The sequence below is a fragment of the Ammospiza caudacuta genome, chromosome 5, assembly GCF_027887145.1.
Source record: "Ammospiza caudacuta isolate bAmmCau1 chromosome 5, bAmmCau1.pri, whole genome shotgun sequence".
NCBI lineage: Eukaryota > Metazoa > Chordata > Aves > Passeriformes > Passerellidae > Ammospiza > Ammospiza caudacuta.
Window position 1 is genome coordinate 65,888,137 of NC_080597.1, and position 18,165 is coordinate 65,906,301.

Consider the following 18,165-nt stretch of genomic DNA (forward strand, 5'->3'; position numbering starts at 1 on the left):
TTGGATCTGTTTCATAGATTTGCAGGCTATTGTATTTTTCCTTTTAGCCAGAACTTTTTTCTTCTTTCCCAGAGCAATCATTGTTTGTCGCTGTTTGGAAATTATAATTTCTCTGTGCATCTCATGATGTAGATGCTGTAAGAACATGCAAATAAAATAAGTGATATGTCATAAATATGATAAAGAATTGGAGAAATGTCACTCTAGATTTGTTTTATGTAACTGTGTGTCAGAAACGTCTTGAACTAACAGTACAGCCCTTGTGCTGCTGGTATGTTGATGATTTCACAGGAATTGATTAAAATTCTAACATTAATTTTTCTTATCTTGTTAATAAGGGTGTATCTCTTCTCCGTTTGTTTGATAGTGAACACTTCCCATTTTACATTCTGGCTGTAGGTTTTGTAATCCCTCTGGCACTCCAGAAGATAGGGTTAGATGGCTTTGCCCCAGTGATCCTAAACCCTGTTTACAGTGGCTTTCTCATTTTCATACTGGCTCAGGACTCTTCTGTCTGAAGCTGGGAATGTGGCTGCCATCACCAGTGAAACTTGTCTGTGAACTCAGCAGCACCCTGATTGCCTAACCAGAACTGCTGTGTGCACGATCTTACCACACGGTTAAATCCTTTTTCATTCAAATGAAGTGAAAAGTAGTTGTACCCTGAGGCAAAAGGAAAAGAAAAAAACAGAGAGAACAATAAAACAGAAACAACACCGAAACAAAACCCTAAAAACTCACTTTCAGTTAGTGCATGTCCATGGTGACTTTATTTGATGGTTTTATAGAGGCCCTTTCTGTTAATGAAGGTTTTCTTGTACTCTTTGGTAAACTTGAGATGGAGCAGGCCTCAGAAGTCACTTGGAAAATGATGGCTTGTACAACTTGATGGAATTCTGTCCCTGCAGCAGCTGGGGATGCTGGCAGCTCAAGCTTCATGGCTTTATTAGTTAAAATGTGTCTTTGTCTTTTGTGTTTCTGAATCCTGTGCAGAGTACAGTTGTCAGATGAGATTGCTTATGGCAGCAGCTACTTTAAATTGTTTTAAACCTTTAATTACCACTCCAAATTTCTTAGCAGGTCAGAGAGGGGCTTTTGCTGCCAGAATGGCTTGTGTTAGTACACTCCTGGGAGGTGAGAGGGAACAGGCTGGGGACAGGATGTGGTACTGGCACCAACAGGAGCCATCTCTGGCTCCTGTTTACCCTTTGGCCTAGTGAACCTTGCACCAGGCTGTTTAACTGTGGTGTGGGAGCCAGTGGGCCTCAACATGGACTTGGTAAGCAAAACTGAGACCTGAAAGAATGAACAAAAAGTATTCATTTGAGTTACTGAGGGGTTTTTTTCCTCCATGTTATTTAGATTGAAAATGTTTTTGTTTTCTTGCTTGCATAACACACAGACTGATCCTATGCCCTTAATGTGAAGTTAATGTTGGTAGATGAAGTTGCTCCACAGTGTTAGTGTGGTAAACCAAAATGTTTTATAATACTTGGAGCAAATTTTTATTTTGCTTTAAATACTATACCAAGTTTAAGATTACTGCATATATGAAAATATCAACTTCTAAAATTCTAGGAGAAAAATCTATGTATTTTAACTTATCTAAATGTCATATTTGATTTAGATGCTGATGCTAGTGAAGATTCCTCTCCCCCGCTCCCAGAAAGAACACCAGAATCATTTGTAGTAGCAAGTGAACAGAGTGAGTTTTTGATGTTTGCTGATAATTGGAGATGAAATGTGAAGAGCATGTCAGTGTTGTATTTGAGTACCCTTGATTTTTGGTTAGTCTGTTGGAGTAATTTATAAAATGGAATGAAATCTAGCATGTGCAGTGGCTTATTTTGGGATTTAACTTTTGCACACCCTTGAACACAGAGAAATTATTTTTCATTTTCTGACTATGGTGTTATATGATATTGAAGTAATTGGGGACTCCAATATTAGTAAAGCTGGTTTTCAGTCTGCAGGGTATGGAAATGAGATGATACAGTGGGAAAATGCAGTGTGGTTAGGGAATTTCCCAGCTATTTTAGTTCCTACTGCTCCCAGGTAGGGAGTGGGTGTGCACATGAACTGTGTTTATCTGATCCCCCTTTCTTGGGCAAAGGAAAGATGATGACACTTCATTCTGCACTGCATGTAGTGAACAAGCCCAGTTAGTCAAGTTTTATGTAGTTCACTCTTTGACTGTGTCAAAAGGGTAACTGCAAGAGAAAGCTGACACAGATGATGTGCTCCATTGTCATAGTTCATTCATCAAGCTGGCAATGGCAGAATCCAAAACAGATGAATTGAAGTGATAAATTAGGTTGATGCTTGGTACTTTGCAGAAAAGCTAAAATTATATAGTTTACTGACACTTTTGTTTAGTGTCATTTTGAAATTTAAAAAAATTTGGCCCAAGTAGTTAATCTAAATATTTTCAGCATGAAAATGCTGAAGTTTTGTAAATGTGTTCTTTGAGCAGTATAAGCATAGGTAGTTCAGAGTCAAAGTGAGCCTTTGGCTATTATGGACCTGTTGCTTTTCTGTGACCACACAAGGAACAAAGCTCTTTTCTTTAAAAATCTCTCTCCAGGACTGGAATCACTAAAACCACTTTCATTTTGTTTGTCTTTTTGCACAATGTCAGTAAAGGACAGGTGTGGCTGTCCTGACTTGGATGTTTACTTAGGAGATCTGTAAAACACATACTATTACTGCCCAGCTGATGTAACAGAAGTTCTAAATTGTTTTTGAAAATGAAGCCAATTCCCTGTTGATTAGGAGCCTCCAAAGGAACAAAATGACACCCACAATGCAAGCACAGTACTCTTGTGCTTTGAGTTATATTGTGGCATTTTGCCTTTTCTGGAGCACTTTTCATGTAAAGAGATTTTCATGTTTTTACAGGCATTTAATCTTTAAAAAATAAAAAAAGTTTAGAGGTTTAGAGCACATTTCCAACGGTGTGCATGGACGGCTCATCCTGAGGAGATGAGCAGCGTGCTGAGCTGAGTTCCTTCTCCCCAGGCACGCCCTCGCTGAAGGCAGCGGTGCCGGCGCGGTCGGAGCGGAGCGCGCTGCGGGAGCAGCAGCAGCCTGAGCAAACAGCCTCCCCTGTAAGTGCGGCTGACAAGTCTGTGCTCATCACTCAGCTCCGCTCTGCTCGGGAGCTGCAACTAGAAGTGAAATCCATTCTTGTGAGGAGTTGCAGCTGTTGGTCATCTACAGCTGGCCAGGTTTTCCTCTGCCTGAGCTGCTGAATTGATGTGAAGAGTATGTTTTCTTTCCAATAAATGATCTGTTTTTCCAAGGTCAGCAGTGTTTTTAAAAGGAGCACTCCTAAATATATGTTAAACTATGGCCTTAAGAGTGTAAATCTGCTGCTTTTAGGGAGCTTGCTGTCTGCCCTTTATAGATCTTAGGCCAATTCAAACTGGAAGGGAACAGCAGACTCTCATCTAAACTTCTGCAGGGCCTCGCTCCAGGCTAGTCAGAGATTTTTCCAGCTGGGTCTTGAGAACCTCCAGGGATGGACACTTCTTATGGGCAACCTGTTTTGCTGCCTGAAAATGGTTTTTCCTTGTGTCCATATTTATTTTAAACCACTTTTGCCCATCAGATTTCACTTTTCTCTCATCCAGCTAAGAGTCATCCTGCATGAACAGTTGGCAAAACTTTAAAAGCACATAAGTCCTTTTTACATTTGTCCCTTTTTAATGTGCTCCCAATATCTCTCTTAAAAATATGACAAAAAAGACATGTGAATTTTCAGGCACTGTAAATGTAGTGTGAGAACCAATCTACCTAAATTTGCAAATAAGTTGCAGTGTCATGTTTTCAAATTTTTATTAAATGCTAAGGTTCTAATTGTAAATTCTCATACTAACTACTATAGCATTTTTATCAATGTTGAGTCAAGTCAAAAATGTAGAGGTAAATTAGTATTTCCATGAATATTATGATTTTTGGTGATGTTTTCATAATCTTACATTTCTGTCTTTCTTTTAGTTTTCTGGAAGTGGTTTGTGTAATTATTTTATATCTCTCTCATTAACAGGGTTTGAAAACAACTTCACCTGTACTACCTGGTAAGTGGTGGAAGCTTTTCTAATATTTTTTTTTCCAAAATACATTTTTCCTAATGAACAATTTGCCTGAATTTGATGTTTGCTCTGAAGGTATCTAAATATATTGTCAAATATACTTATATTATACTAAATATATTGTTACTTATGATGTGTATGCACCCTTAGTTTAGAAAAAACATGAACTGAAACCTTTATGTTGATGTATTAAATGGCACTGTGAGCTTTTGCTATAAATAGATGCTATGTGGGATTTCAGTATCCATACAAACTAATACAAAATAATAATCCAGATATGGAAAGCAGGAATATGTTGCTGTCACTGAACATTTACTTCATAAACAATTTTCAAGTTTTGCTTTTAGGAAATGAGAAATTGTCTTTCAAAGCTTTGTTTTTGTAAATAATATTTGCTGCCAGTTGTTTTCTGGAGTGTAATAACAAGTGGCATTGCCACAGTGGTGACTGAGTGGATGTGACAGTGAGGGGTCTGTGTGTTTTCTAGATCGTCCTGAACGAAGCAACAAAACACCAACTGACATTTTACCTCAGATTCCTTTCTCTGGTTCCACTGACACAAGAGGTCAAATTTCAGAATTTCCTGCAGAAGTAACAGATATTGGTAATTACAATTCTTTCAAAATATAATCACTAGATAACTTAAATAGGGGATTGGCTATCAGTACTGGTTTGGATAGCTGCTACTGCTGCCACCTCCAACTCACTGAGGTACAGAACCAGACAAATAAACCTGCCTAGTCTCTTCAGCAGTGCTGAAGAAGTTTTCCCCAGAATAAATGATTAAAGAATGTTACACTTTGAAAAAAACTTTAAGTGTATAAAATATAGAATTTGTCAAATGGGTTATAATTTTTGTAAAGTTTTGTAAATTTTTGAAAACTTCCAGACATAATACCTGATAACAGCTTAGGTATGCAGAAAAGGAGGGGAAAAAATATAACAAATGCTGTATTTAATGCAAAGTACTTTCCAGTGAGGTTTAAGTACTGAACTACAATGGTATCCAAATTCTTCATATCTGTATTTCCTATGGCCAGAGTGCATTCCTTGTATTACAAAGTTGTTTTCTATTCTGTAAGAGCTGAAGCTGTGTCTCAGTGCTCTTCTGACTGCTGCCAGCCTTTGTGAGCCTATGTTGTCCCAGCAGACAGAAGTATTAAATACATTTCTTTCCTTAGGTTTTGGTAACCGCTGTGCAAAGCCCAGGGGACCAAGAGAGCCACCCTCAGAATGGACATGATCCAAGAAGCAATGGACATACTATCAATAAATTATACTGGAAAACTCAAGTGCCACTGAGAGCTAGAGAAATAGAGTTCCACTTTCCTGGGGGGCAACTAACACAGGGCAGTGTAGATCTAACTGTCAATGGTACATCCTTGCAGTGCATCCCACGCAAAGCCTGCCACATGGTTCACAACAGTGGATTCCAGTATTACAACAACCTTTTGCTGGGGCCATCTACCTGCCTTACTACACTTAGGAGAAAGTATTACATATGATTTATTTTGTAACTTCAAGTATTATTGCCTTAATGTCTTTTAACCCTGTTACACGCTGCTTGTAGACATATGTTAATATAGTAATACTTTGGACAGATTGTGTTTATGGACTACTTTTTGCTAACATTTGATTACCATGTATGCATTATTTTGTATATGTACAGGGCAAGTAAGTATATAATTTGATAAAGTTGCAATCATAAAATATTAACAGAAGATGTAAGAAATCTCTGCATGATCTAAATTTTTTGTGTACCTTATTTGTAAGTTATTTGCCCTGAAGTTTTAGAAAATAGTTTCTGGGGTTTTTTACAAAAATTGCTGGACACACACAGCCAGAATTGCAGGTTAGCAGAGATTAAGATTGTAATGCATTTTGTAAATTGTAAGCAAAAGGTTATTTTTATATTATATACTGTTTAATTGTCAGACCTGATTTGTTCTGGTTTTCATCTGGTCACGGAGATTCAGTAAGTGCCTTGGAACAGTATTGAATTCTCTTAGCCTGTGTATGTTTCTTCAGTGTTTTGAGTTCATCTGGAATTAGATTATCAAAAAGATTTGTACGTTTCTTAGTATATTTGACCTGCCAGTAAAAGAGAAACCATTTCACATAATCAACACTCCTTAGTTTTCATTTTAGTGTTTCATCAGTTGCAATCTTTCGAAAGTTCATCTCTATCACCTTCCTGTGTAGTAGAATTTTACAGTTTTACTAGGGCGTGTTTCTAATTTGGGAAAACCAGAACACACTGCTAAAAGGACTGTTCAATACCACTGTGTTCTCTTACAGATGGGGAATACAATTTCTGTTGTTCAGCGACTGTGTATGTAAGAAAGCAACTTATATGAAGGTTCACCTGGAGCCCTTGCAGCTACACTGTATCTTGGCAATATATTATGTCAAGAGTTAATCCTTATAAGGATTCCTTACATAAACTTTTCTGTAATACAATCTTTAAATTAAAGAAAGTAAAAATCTCACTCTGGGTGTTTTTACTGTTAGGAAAGAAAACTGTGTCCAAAAGCCAAGTGTAACTCAGTGAAGGATGGCAGTCTGGCTTAGCTTACAGATCTCATACTTGAACAGAACACTGACACTCAGAACCTTATTTTTAGTAACTACTTTAAAAGTTCTGGCTAGCAAGAATGCCAGAGAAGCAAAGAAGAATGTTTAGAAGAAAATGTTCATTTTGGGTAGTGAAACTATATTAATGTGAACTTGAGTTGGGAACATTGTCTGATGTGCTGCTTGTACCTTGAGTGTCTCTGCTAGTAGAGAGCAAATGCCCGATAGCAGCTCTGTTGTAACCCTGAAGGGATGGAACTGGCAATTACTGACTCTGACTCTGAATTTAATCACCATGTGCTTTGTGCATGTGACAGACTGCCAAGCTGGGAAGCTCTTTCAAAGAACTGTGTGCACTATAAATACTTCCCATGGATGTAGTTTTGCAGTTACTCATTTAAAAATAAATAATTCAATGATATGTGCCATCTGGGATAATCTATATCAACTATATTCCTGACTTGTAAACAGCTCAGACAGCTGGAATGTTCTGCAGTTGGCAGAATAAGGCTGGCCTGAACTTTGTCTTCCTCCCCTCATGTTGCAGATGATTAGCTCAGACTTTCACTCTTACAGAGCTCCTGTGGATTTGTAAGGCAAGATGGGCTGTCAGCACCAAATCATTGGAACATTCGGGGAAAAAAGTTAAATAAGAAAATTTCCAAATATGTTCTGGATGTACTTTTCAAGGATCCCTTCCATATTTGTCCACCAATAAAACACAAATCTGTGCAGGTAGTAGATTTTCTGGTTTTCACAGATGAATTTCACTTAACAGCAAAGGCTGTCCCAAATCTGTGCACTACATACAGGCCATCTTGTTATGTTTAATTAAAGGACATCCAGGTTCATATTTTTTTCCCCCTCTTTGCTTTACACAGATGTGGATCATATTCCAGGCTGTTTGTCACTGAAGAAACCTCAGAGAAAGGTTGTAGCCTTTGCTATAAAACTGCAATTGTCCAGTATGAATTTCTGTTTCTTTTGGCAGAGCTGATTCACAACTTGCTGTTCCCTGCTATGAGTTTTACATTTTCACCTATTGTATTTCAGATAAGCTGGCAGTTTGAAGAGCAAGGTGAAACCTGCCCAATGTCATTACTTTGGCTATCTGCTGGTGGTGGTGGTGCAGAAATAACTGCAGCTCTGGGTGCTTCACTCTCAGGAGTTTCACATCATAACTTTGAAATATTATCTTCTTAACAGCTTCATCCAAAAAAACCCCTAGATCTTCACTTGTGGTTTGTTTGAAATGGAGTCTAAAAGGGTTTAAGCATGACATTGGTTTGCCAGTTATCACTAAAGTCATTTTGTGCATATATTGAAATGAATCCTATTTAGTTCCAGTCTTACATGTTACTTTTTCTGAAAGCAATCTGCAACTTTCATCTCTGAAGTGCAGCTTTTCAGGCATGGACTTGATCACTGTAGCAAGAAGCAGTAATATACAATTTATTATTTTTTTCTAACGATATTAATATTTAATTAAATCATGCAGTGAATTATCACATGAAAAGAATGAGTTCTCTGTGGTTTAGAAATGTGAGTTCTCAAGGCTCAGAAGAAAGCTGACCTCTACTAATACCATTGCTTATCTCTGTTACTCAGCATATTTAAGGTTGTGCATTGATTTGACAGGTAACATTCTATTTTGGTAGTAACTAGAGCCTTACACCAGCATTTTTGTTTCTTATCTGCTAGGAAAACCTGCTGTGTTTACATGTAATTTTCCTCAAAAGAAGTTTCTAACTCGGGAACTGGGCAGAACAATTAAAATCTCGAGGAATTGCCTCTGGGGTTTTGTATATTGGAATCTTGGATTGGGTTTCTTTGGAGATAAATCTCTAAAAGAATGAGTGAGATCAAGTGCAATGCAGTGACTGGGCAGTGTGATAACCCTGTGTGCTGGAGCAGTTGCTTGGAGCTGCAGGTCAGACTGTTGGGAAGCACCCAAACACAAAGCTCTTGCCTGCAGCATAGCCCTGACACCAGAGGGAGGGAAGATGGGGAGGGAAGATGGGGTTGGACTGGGGAAAGAAGGCAATGAATATTGCATTGAAAAGGGAATTTTGAGGAGGAACAAGCAGTTATGGACTTAAGGACTTCAGACAATGGAACTGAACAACCAGATACAATGGCACACAAATCAGGCTTTGAGAATTTTCTCAAGGCTTGAGGCAGTAGTAACATCTCTGCAGCATGAACAAACAAGTCACAATTCCTACAGCGCATTGCCAAAGCACAGCCTTTCTCAGAAGCTCAAAATGCTCTTCAGCTCTTGAGAAGCTGAAACAGCTCCTAAAGGAGGTTGTCCTGTGTGGGCTGAGGAGCAAGGCTAAATGCATGGAACACATGAACCCAGGACTGAGCATAGCTGGAGGCAGCCAGCACAGCACACTGACTGCTCTGGAGCCCTGGAGTGTCTAAAGCCTTTAAAACAGCAAGGCTGTGAAGTGCTTAGTAACAGGCTTAATTAAATTCCGTAATAGCCCAGGCTCTCTGATGTGACTTTTCCCAACCATTTCCATGCGTGTACTTAATGAAAACACAGGTTTGTCAGGTGTTGGGTCAAACAGAACTAGAAAATAACTGTTTTCTTGGCTGCAATGCTGTCATATCCTCAAGATCTGTATCAAATGCTTCACTTCATCACTTCTAAGACCACATGGCAAAAGCTTAGAATATGCAGCCTTAAAGCAGTGAGTAAATAAAATCTTGTTTGCCGTTCTATTGAGTTGTAGTTGCTGTAACAGTTGGTTTCTTTAAAAACTTCACTTTTGCTTCTGAAATTGTATTTTGTCTGCATTAAGCACCGTGGTGAAGCCAAGGTAAGAAATCAGTTTTGCATTTTGGCTCAAATCCTGCCAAGTTACATCCCCTGTGCATGTGAACAGCTGTGGTGAGCTCAATGCAGGTATTCATCCATGGGTTGTGTGTTGTGTTTGCAGCTCTGGGGCACTCGTAGGGACAGGGCTTAGCTCTGCCCCACTGTGACTGAGCTCCACAGATTTCAGGTGAGGTGGAACTTGTCTTTCACATCTATAATTCTTACTTTCATCCACAGAGTTACAGTCCTTAATATAAAAGATCACAGGCAGGTAAAGAATTGATCTCTTGGGTAGGTAGTGCCACAACTTCACAGAGAGCTTGGCTGTCAAGTCAAAAGAAGAGCCAGACTTGGATCAAAGATGATCCCATTTTTCAAACATGGAGTATCAAAGACTGCTGAGCTTTTCTGCTTGCTTAACTCTGCTCTTCACCAGATGACACCTGGTGTGTGGTTCCATCCCAGTATATATTCCACCTATTACATCTCTGCCCTAATGTTAAATGGACCAAGAAACCCCATCAGGTTCATAATCAGAGTGTTTTCAAGTCTTTTGCTACATTTGTTCAAATTTTTATTTGCTTTCTTGCTGTTTTCACTTTAAATGGTATATTCATTGTTCAAGTGAGCCTGGAGAAGCTGGCAGGAAGAAGAAACAAACCTTGTGAGGAAACATGCCAGCTCTGGTGTCCATTGGCTGTAGCTGTTCTTTTATTTGCTGCATCTCCAAAATGTATATTCTTGATGGTGAATATTTAACTTGGTAATGTCAATTACACATTTTATCAGCCCTGCCCAGTGCACTCACTTCTCATCTTAGGGTTTCAGTCTTGCCTGCACTGAACACTATTTGCTGTGAGTGAAGGAAGGCTGGGCCTGGTACATTCTAATTCCACATGTCACTATGGTATCTGGTCACAGAACCCACCAGTGAAAGGCTGGCAGTTTTGTTAAAAAATAGTAATGTAGCTTCTGATCTGTTTCATTAGAGACAACAAAAGCTACAATAGCCATCCCTGTGAACTCCAGCAGGGAATCTAAGGTTACCTTTCCCATGGATGTGAGTGGCCCATACCATCAGGCTCTTCTGAAAAAGCACTTGTACACTGGATTTTATAAATGTTAATCAAAAAATTACTCATAACTCAGGTCATGAGATTCGTGGGGAGTGAGCACTTCAAGAGTGAAGCAAGTTGCCTGGATAAAGTGATCCAAAGAATGGTCTCTGCTTGGTGTGAGTTAAAAAGTGAGTTGGCAGAGTTGGAAGAGCAAGGAGCGCATAATGCCCGAGGACAGGAGGTGGGAAGAACTGAATTGTAGCAAGTACAAGGGGGAACTGTCTTTGCTTGTGGGTAATAAAAGGCTGATGTGAACTTGTTAAGCAGGTTCCTGGTTTTGTAAGCTCCTCAGAAGGGCAGAGGTGTGGTTGGGTCACAGGAATGCAGTACCAGGAAGACGCTTCTTTACATAAATTGTTGTGGTTGAGTTTCTGCTCAAATCTGCAATTGAGTATGAGCCTCTTGCATTTTGACTGATCAGGCCCAGACAAAGATCACTCCAAGGTGGGAGAAAGAGAAGGATAATAACCTAATAAGGACAAACTGACCCTTGAAACATCCTGGAGTCGGTGGGAAAGGTGGAGATGTGAAGGTTTAATTCAGAAAGCAATCTCTTGTCAGGGATTTTGAGAGCTCAAGGTGCCACCTGAACAAGGGCACTCTGTGATACCATTGCCATGCAATGAATACATCTTTGTCTGCCTGCTGACATGTAAATTGCTGGTAAGAAGGAAGCAATGCAAGTAATTCTTTTTATAATATAAATGAACTTGTATTATATATTAGGACTGGTGAGACACCTAACAGCTCTGAAAAGTATTGCTGAGCAGCTCTTTCCCCTTCTGTGCCATCAGACAGCAAATTCATACCAGTTCACTGATGCTGGAAAGAACACTCAAGTGTATTTTTTTTCCTTTAAATCTACCCTTTTTGGAAATAAATGTTCAGACCCTACAAAATATTTCTACAGATAAATTAGTTCTTCACAGTTTGGATACTGGGTGGTGGTCAAAGTTGTCCTGAATTTACTTCTCTGCCACTACTGCCTTTCACATTTTTCATTTAGAAGAAGGGAACCCTCATTTGGGCAGCTGTTCCTCAACAGGGAGGGTGGTCTCAGACCCCCTGATTCACAGGAAAGGGGGTGTCCAGCCTTACAATTAAAGAAATGAAATACATCAGGCCTCCTCTGGACCTGAGGCAGCTGCCAGCCTCCTCTGGGTGCTAAGCTGGAATGGCTACAGGAGCCAAAAGGGCTCTCTTAGAGATCTCCATGACAGTCCCCAAGAGTGACTCAGCCCTGTCCAAAGGAGGGCTCTGGCTCCAAGGGACAGCTCTGCTCTTGGGCTGGTCTGCAGTCCCCACATCGCAGGGAGGTGTTCTGGGAGGGAGCAGCCTTTGTCACTAAACCCAGTGTTTGTGTTTCAGCTGTTAGGGCTCCTCTCCTCACCACTTCTGCAACATGGGATGTGCTCTAGGGACTCCCCATAACTCAGAAAATGGACAGGTGCTCTTACACCACATCACACACCCATGTAATTTATATTTTAAACCATGAGACACATCCTGACCTTGCTAGAGAGCAGAGTATGTGTGACAGTAAGGTCCAGAAAGAGGGCACCAGGGGAGGTCACTGCTTGGAAATTTGCTGCACACTTCAGTTACACAACTCAGCAGGCTGGCTGGAGTTGTTATTACCATTTTTATCTTAATGATGTTTTGTAGATATATCAAGCAAGCACTTTTCAGTGTCTCTTCTTTCAGTGATTGAGAATGTGTGAAGACTTTTTCCATCTGCTTCTTCCTCTCCCTTCCCATTAACTGAGCATCAGAAGGAACCAGCAGGAGGGAGCTGACTTGGAGCAGCCTCTGGGCCAGAGTCTGTGGTCAGGTGACAAATCTGTCCTGCACACTTGCTGGAAGTGGGGCTCAGCATTCCTGCCTCTAAGCCAGGGCAAGACTGTACAAGTAACAAGGTACAAGTGTGACTTCACATGAGCAGCCTGGGAGGAGCCTGCTCATCTCCCATTTCAAGACTGTGATCAGAGGCTGACAGTGATGTGTTAGATTTACAGTGAAGTTATTCCATCTATCCTGAGTGAATCCCAAAGCCCCTAACTGCCATCCAGTACATATATAAAAACATTTTTGGGTGATGACTATACTGTGAGATGCTTTCCTAATGCCATGGTCTGGAAATTTCAGGTGCAATTATCTTCTAGTGCCATTGGTACACCAGAGAAAATCCGAGGAGATTATGGCAAATGCATTTTTACTTTCAACAGTTTGTCTTAAACTGTTTCCCAGAATCACTGTGGCTACTGATCTGAAGAGCTGCTGCCTCCACTGTGGAGTGAGATTTGTGAATAGACAGAAAGCTCTTTATTGTGGAGTTTTCCATGAAGATGTTTATGTGAGCAAGAAGCTGAAGTGAGCAGTGAAAGATTAGCTACATATAACTAGCTGTTTGTTTGCTTTTTATATGTACACTTACAAATATAAACTGCTGCTTTGCAAATGTGTCTGTACCTGAGGCACAAGACCTGAATGTTCTAGAACTAAATGTACTCCAAAGCAAGGCCAGGCTGGATGGGAGTCTGAGCCACCTGGTCTAGTGAGAACATGGCAGAGGGGGTTGGAATGAGATGATCTTTAAGGTCCTTTCCAACCCAACCATTCCATGACCATTCTTTGATCTGTTTATCATTCCATAAGCCTTTAGGGATGGGGGGGAAAAAACCATCAGGAAATCCACATGGATTTCAGTTCATTGACTTGAACTCTTTGGCAGCAATAAGAGGTATGCATACCTCATAGAACTGCTTGTTAAGGAGTAATAATGGAGGTTAACATCTCCTCCATAAGTAAGGAAATACAGTTTTGCTTGCCTTGCATCCTCTTGCTTTCATACTGATTTTAGTAATGATGTATCTTTTGTATTGAAAAATTCTAAAGATCTTTCAAATAGTCAAGAAGCTATGAAGACAAGAGCTCAGCAAATTACCTTTTCAACTGCAAGCAGATATAAAATTGTGCATATCAAGACCTTCCAGTTTGCTCCATTGTTGTGATTGTTACTACACTTCAAAAAAGAAATACTGGAGCTGGGATGTTTCACATGTTAAACACAAGTGAGAAAAGCAGTTCTAAAGACTAAAGAGCTGTTACAGCAGTAGTCTGTAGCTGTTTGAAAAAACATTCAACAAGAAACAAGTACTGTAGGTCCTCCCTGAAGTGTAAACTCCTTTTTGTGGTTTTGATGGATTCTGTAAAATGTTGGCAGAAGAACAGTGTAATAACAACCATGAGTGTCCCCAGTCACTGCTCTGCCACGCTGCCAAATGTCTAACCCACCTCCCCTGAGCAGTCAGCAGGGACATCTGCTGCTCCTGAGGGGAAAAAGGCTTTTGGGGATAACTGCTGCCTTGGTAACTGGTGTGACCAGACTGGGCTGCACATTGCCATTGCTCAGGCGTGGGGACACTGTCCCTCGGGAAGGACCAGGGCAGGAGGGGGCAGTTCCTATCCCCCTGCAGCAAGGCTTGTCATGCTGTCAGCAGCTCCAGTTATGAGCCAAGTTAGTCCCCAGGGTCTCATTCAGTTCAACTGTTTGGGTGGTAATTGCAGAAGTATTTGGATGTCGCTGGTTGTTCTGAAAACCCTGACTATGGACACCGAAGCTCTCTAAAATAAATCACACTTTTACATGATGAGATCACCTTTGTCAGTACAGTTCTGTGCACTTAAAGCTGATTTTCACCTCCATTTCCAAAGATGAATTAACTGACTTTCAATGAGTCTGAAGGAAAAATGAATAACATTAAAAATTACAGTTAGCTAATTTTGCAGACAAAAAGCAGTATAAGGACATCTAAGTGTTATCAAATGTTTTCAATTTACACTTGGCACAATTATTTCCATGCTTGACTTAAGAACTGAGCAGATGCCAAACCAAGGAAGTAAGCACATGGAGAGAAAACTGATGGAATTATAAAAAGATTAAATAACATTTCTGAAAGCAGTTTTTCTCTTTGGAGACCTGAGTAAGGCTACAAAGCATCACTTTGGTAGGCAGTTAAGAGTACAAAGCCAAAACACTGTACCTCAACCTGTGTACAGCATTTACATTCAGCTTTTTATTTTATACAGGATGTCTGAAATGATTCTAAGTTTAGGTGAGCATATACACTAATTTGTTTAAAGAAATGCTTTGATTAATAACCATTTATATCAGCATTTCATAATTATCCTAATTTAAATGGCAAAGCACTTGCAATAAGCAGGCTAATAACATGGGAAGCTTATTATTAATGCATGTTGGATACTGGACTGCTTTGTGTCTGACATTTTTACTGTCATGCTTTTGCCTCATTTCGGTCTCCATGGTCTAGAAAGTCTTCATGGATTTCCCTAAGTGCACATAAAACTATAGACAAAAGTACATTTCTATAATTTCTACGGTCAGTTTCAAGGCTTCTGCTGGAAGAGATGAGCTCTCAGGTCTCTGTGTGTGGGGTGCTGCCAACACCCCAAGCACTGATCCCCACAGACTCCAGTTCACACTGCTCTCTCTGTGGGACTGCACTTGTGACATGAGACACTGCTGTGTTTCTGTGCAGGACTTGGGTCTGGGGCCCTGTTTTGGCAGTGTTTCTCAAGACTGTATCACTTCATATATATTTCACTCTTTTCAATTAACATCAGAACAAATTTCCGATTCTGTATTTTACACAAGCTACACTGCTTGTATTTACCCCCTTTTTGTTAAAGACACTCTTCTTTTCTGAAGCAGTTTTGGTGTTTCTCATCTTGTCTCATTCAGGAGCATCTGCCTGGGATATGTGCACCTGCAGCCAGAGGTTTAATTAAAGTAAAAACAGGTAGTAAGGAAGACACCCTGAAATTCAGTTTTAATGCTTTGGAATGTGTGCTCACCATAGGTAAGGTAGTACACTTTAATTCATCTGTGTGACTGGTGACAAAACAAGTGACAGGGACAACACCCCTCCCTCTAATGCCCATACAGCAGCAGATTGTGGGAGCTGAAACAGAGCTGGCTTCTGAATTTCATGCACCCTGCAATTTCCTCTGCTGACAAATGGTATGAGATAGCATCAGCAAACCTCCAAACATTAGTCACACTGCTTTCCAACAAGCAACAATTACATGTAATAGGTACTCTGTCATCTTGCTCCAGCTGAATTTTATAAAGAATTCACTAATAAAAACTTGGCTCATGCTTACAAGCTCAATATGCTACTTCAGAAAGCACAGGGAAGAACTTCAGCCTGACCTGAGTTTAGTAGCACATTGTCAGCTGTTAAAGGTTGCTGCACATTTATAAGTTAATTTGTCAGTTCTAAATCAAGTGTTGGGCTATGAGTTCTTTCACCAGTTTTATGTTTGTATCTCTTTTCATATTGCTGGGTTGCATTATAATTCAATGCATTTTTAAGACATCCAAGCATGTCCAGTATGAAGGTCAGAAATATGAACTGCCTTAATTATTAACATTGATGTAAGTGTACATATCAAGATATTCAGCTATTTATACAGCTATCCACTCATTAGCCTAACAGGTCTTGTTAATTCTGCTGCATGGACAAAAGTGATGCACTCTTTCACAACAGAGGTTGTGGTCAAGCTCCTTGAACCAAAACCATGGCTTTATTGTAGTTAAGGAACAAAGAAATGCTGCTCTTGTGATACTGAAAGCCCCTAAAAGTGAGAGGTGAAAATATGATTGTGACTTATCTGAACTTTGAGTGAGTTAATATACTGTTGTTGACTTGGGATCAATACTGGCATAGAAGATCAACTTGGTTGCAAAGCCTGTGAAGTTGAGACAGTGCCATGAGGTGCCTCAAATTCTCACTGTAGAGTCACCAGAATCCAGTTTCCATTAGGGACTGGTTTGTAGGGATACCAATGGCCTCGTGTGCATATTGTGGCACCTCTAACATCAGCTGAGGCAAAATCACTTACAGTAGGAGTCCCAGTAAAATCTATGTATTGTATAAGTGGCCTTGCCCCAATCCTAGTTGTTCTAAATGGGCTGCAGCTGTGATGTCCTTAATTGGGTGGCAGCTGTGGCCAATGAAGATAACTGGGATAAAAGGGGTTGGGCTGGCTGGTCAGGGAGAGCCTTGGAGGAGTTCTAATGAAGCAGCAAGAACAACACTGCTGAGAAGAGCTGTGTGTGAGAAAACCACCCAGAAGGTATGGGACTCTAGAAATATGATAACAATAATATGAATACAATAATCGCTGATTTGGACTAAGATTGATGGTTCACCTTCCCTTAACCACTCTAGTTTACCAGCCTAGGTACACATGGGTAGATTTGTACCTTGATTTCAGTCCGGGCTTGGATGTGAGTTGACAATTCCTTTGACACATGTGCCATTTTCCCCATCAGGCCCAGAAGTACAGTTTGAGGATACACTCTTACAGTAGTGGAGCTTGAAACATCTGAGGAAAGGCAGAGTTGTCTGGATATAGGAAATCTATTCTTTGCTGCTGTTGAGATGAACACTGAATTGCATTCAACCTGGTTTACAGTTTTAAAAGAAACAAAGGAGGAGATAGCTCAAGTGCTAGGAGCTCATTCTGAGGCCCTCAGTGGCAGCTCAAATCAAAATGCTTTGTGGAGCAAAAAAATCGAAACTTACAACCTTGTTTGTCTGCTGATACAGACAAACAAGGCAGCAATTTAATCTGGCTGCCATCTGCCAGGTTCGGTTTAATGTGGCAGCGACTCCGCTCTCCCTGCGGCAACCAGGAGACCTGAGATGTTACTGACCCGGGCAGGAGCCCGGCACTGCGAACACACCAAAGAAACTTCCATGCACTTCCACGACGCTTCCTGCTGGCACCAGAACCTGGGGGAATTTCAGTCTGCTCCTGAACCGCGGCTCTGGCAGCTTTAGTGGCCAAAGGGACGAGTGGGGGCTCCTGTTTGGGACACTGAGCTCAAACGCCTTCCCTGAGGCGCGGCGGTCAGTGATCCCCTGTGACAGACACCCGACAGTCCCGGCGGGCGGGCACCGGCACTCGCAGAGCCGCCGAGCTCGGCAGCCTCTGCCCTCCTCCCCTCAGGCCCTCCGGAGCTTCCAGGCTTCACGTGAGTCCCTCCAAGCCTGCGGGAGAGTGTGGAGAACTCGGGTTGGGAGAGCACAGAACGAACAATCCCCCGGCCCCGAGCACCCCGAGGGACAGGTTCATCGCCTCCCGGGGTACATCCACCGGGAACGGCGCTAGTCCAGACCTTCCTTATTCCCGAACACACGCCATTCCCAGCAACAGCCCGCGGGCTGCGGGGATCCCAACAGCCGCTCCCAGAGCAGAGAAGCCCCAAACCTGAGGCGTTAATGAAAGCCCCGGGATGCGCTGGGGTCCGAACCTTCCTTATTCCCAAGCAAGCGCCTTCCCCAGGCGCGCCGCCTCTCCCTGCCCCGGTCCCCGCCGCGCTCCCCTCACCGCCCCCGCGCGCCCTGCGCACTCAGCCGAGCCGCCGCCCTCAATCCCCTGAGAGCCCGCCCCCTCTCCCCGCCCTGCGATTGGCCGCTCTCGCTGTCTGTCCGGCGCCACCCCGGCCCATTGGGCGAGGCCA

General features: G+C 41.5%; 1 protein-coding gene across 7 annotated transcripts in view; it reads left to right on the plus strand.

The window, feature by feature from the left end:
• PTPN12 (protein tyrosine phosphatase non-receptor type 12) overlaps window positions 1–7,134 on the plus strand; it is a 70,253-nt gene extending 63,119 nt beyond the window's left edge. The window contains exons 14-18 of one of the 7 annotated variants that reach the window (XM_058804992.1): window positions 1,628–1,705; window positions 3,019–3,107; window positions 4,049–4,079; window positions 4,582–4,698; window positions 5,276–7,134. In XM_058804992.1, the coding sequence (XP_058660975.1) occupies window positions 1,628–1,705; window positions 3,019–3,107; window positions 4,049–4,079; window positions 4,582–4,698; window positions 5,276–5,337 (377 nt within the window). In that variant the 3' untranslated portion in view covers window positions 5,338–7,134. The remainder of the gene's footprint in view (window positions 1–1,627; window positions 1,706–3,018; window positions 3,108–4,048; window positions 4,080–4,581; window positions 4,699–5,275) is intronic. The other 6 variants (XR_009274751.1, XM_058804994.1, XM_058804993.1 and 3 more) reach the window with 6 other exon arrangements.
• The last annotated feature ends 11,031 nt before the right edge of the window (window positions 7,135–18,165 follow it).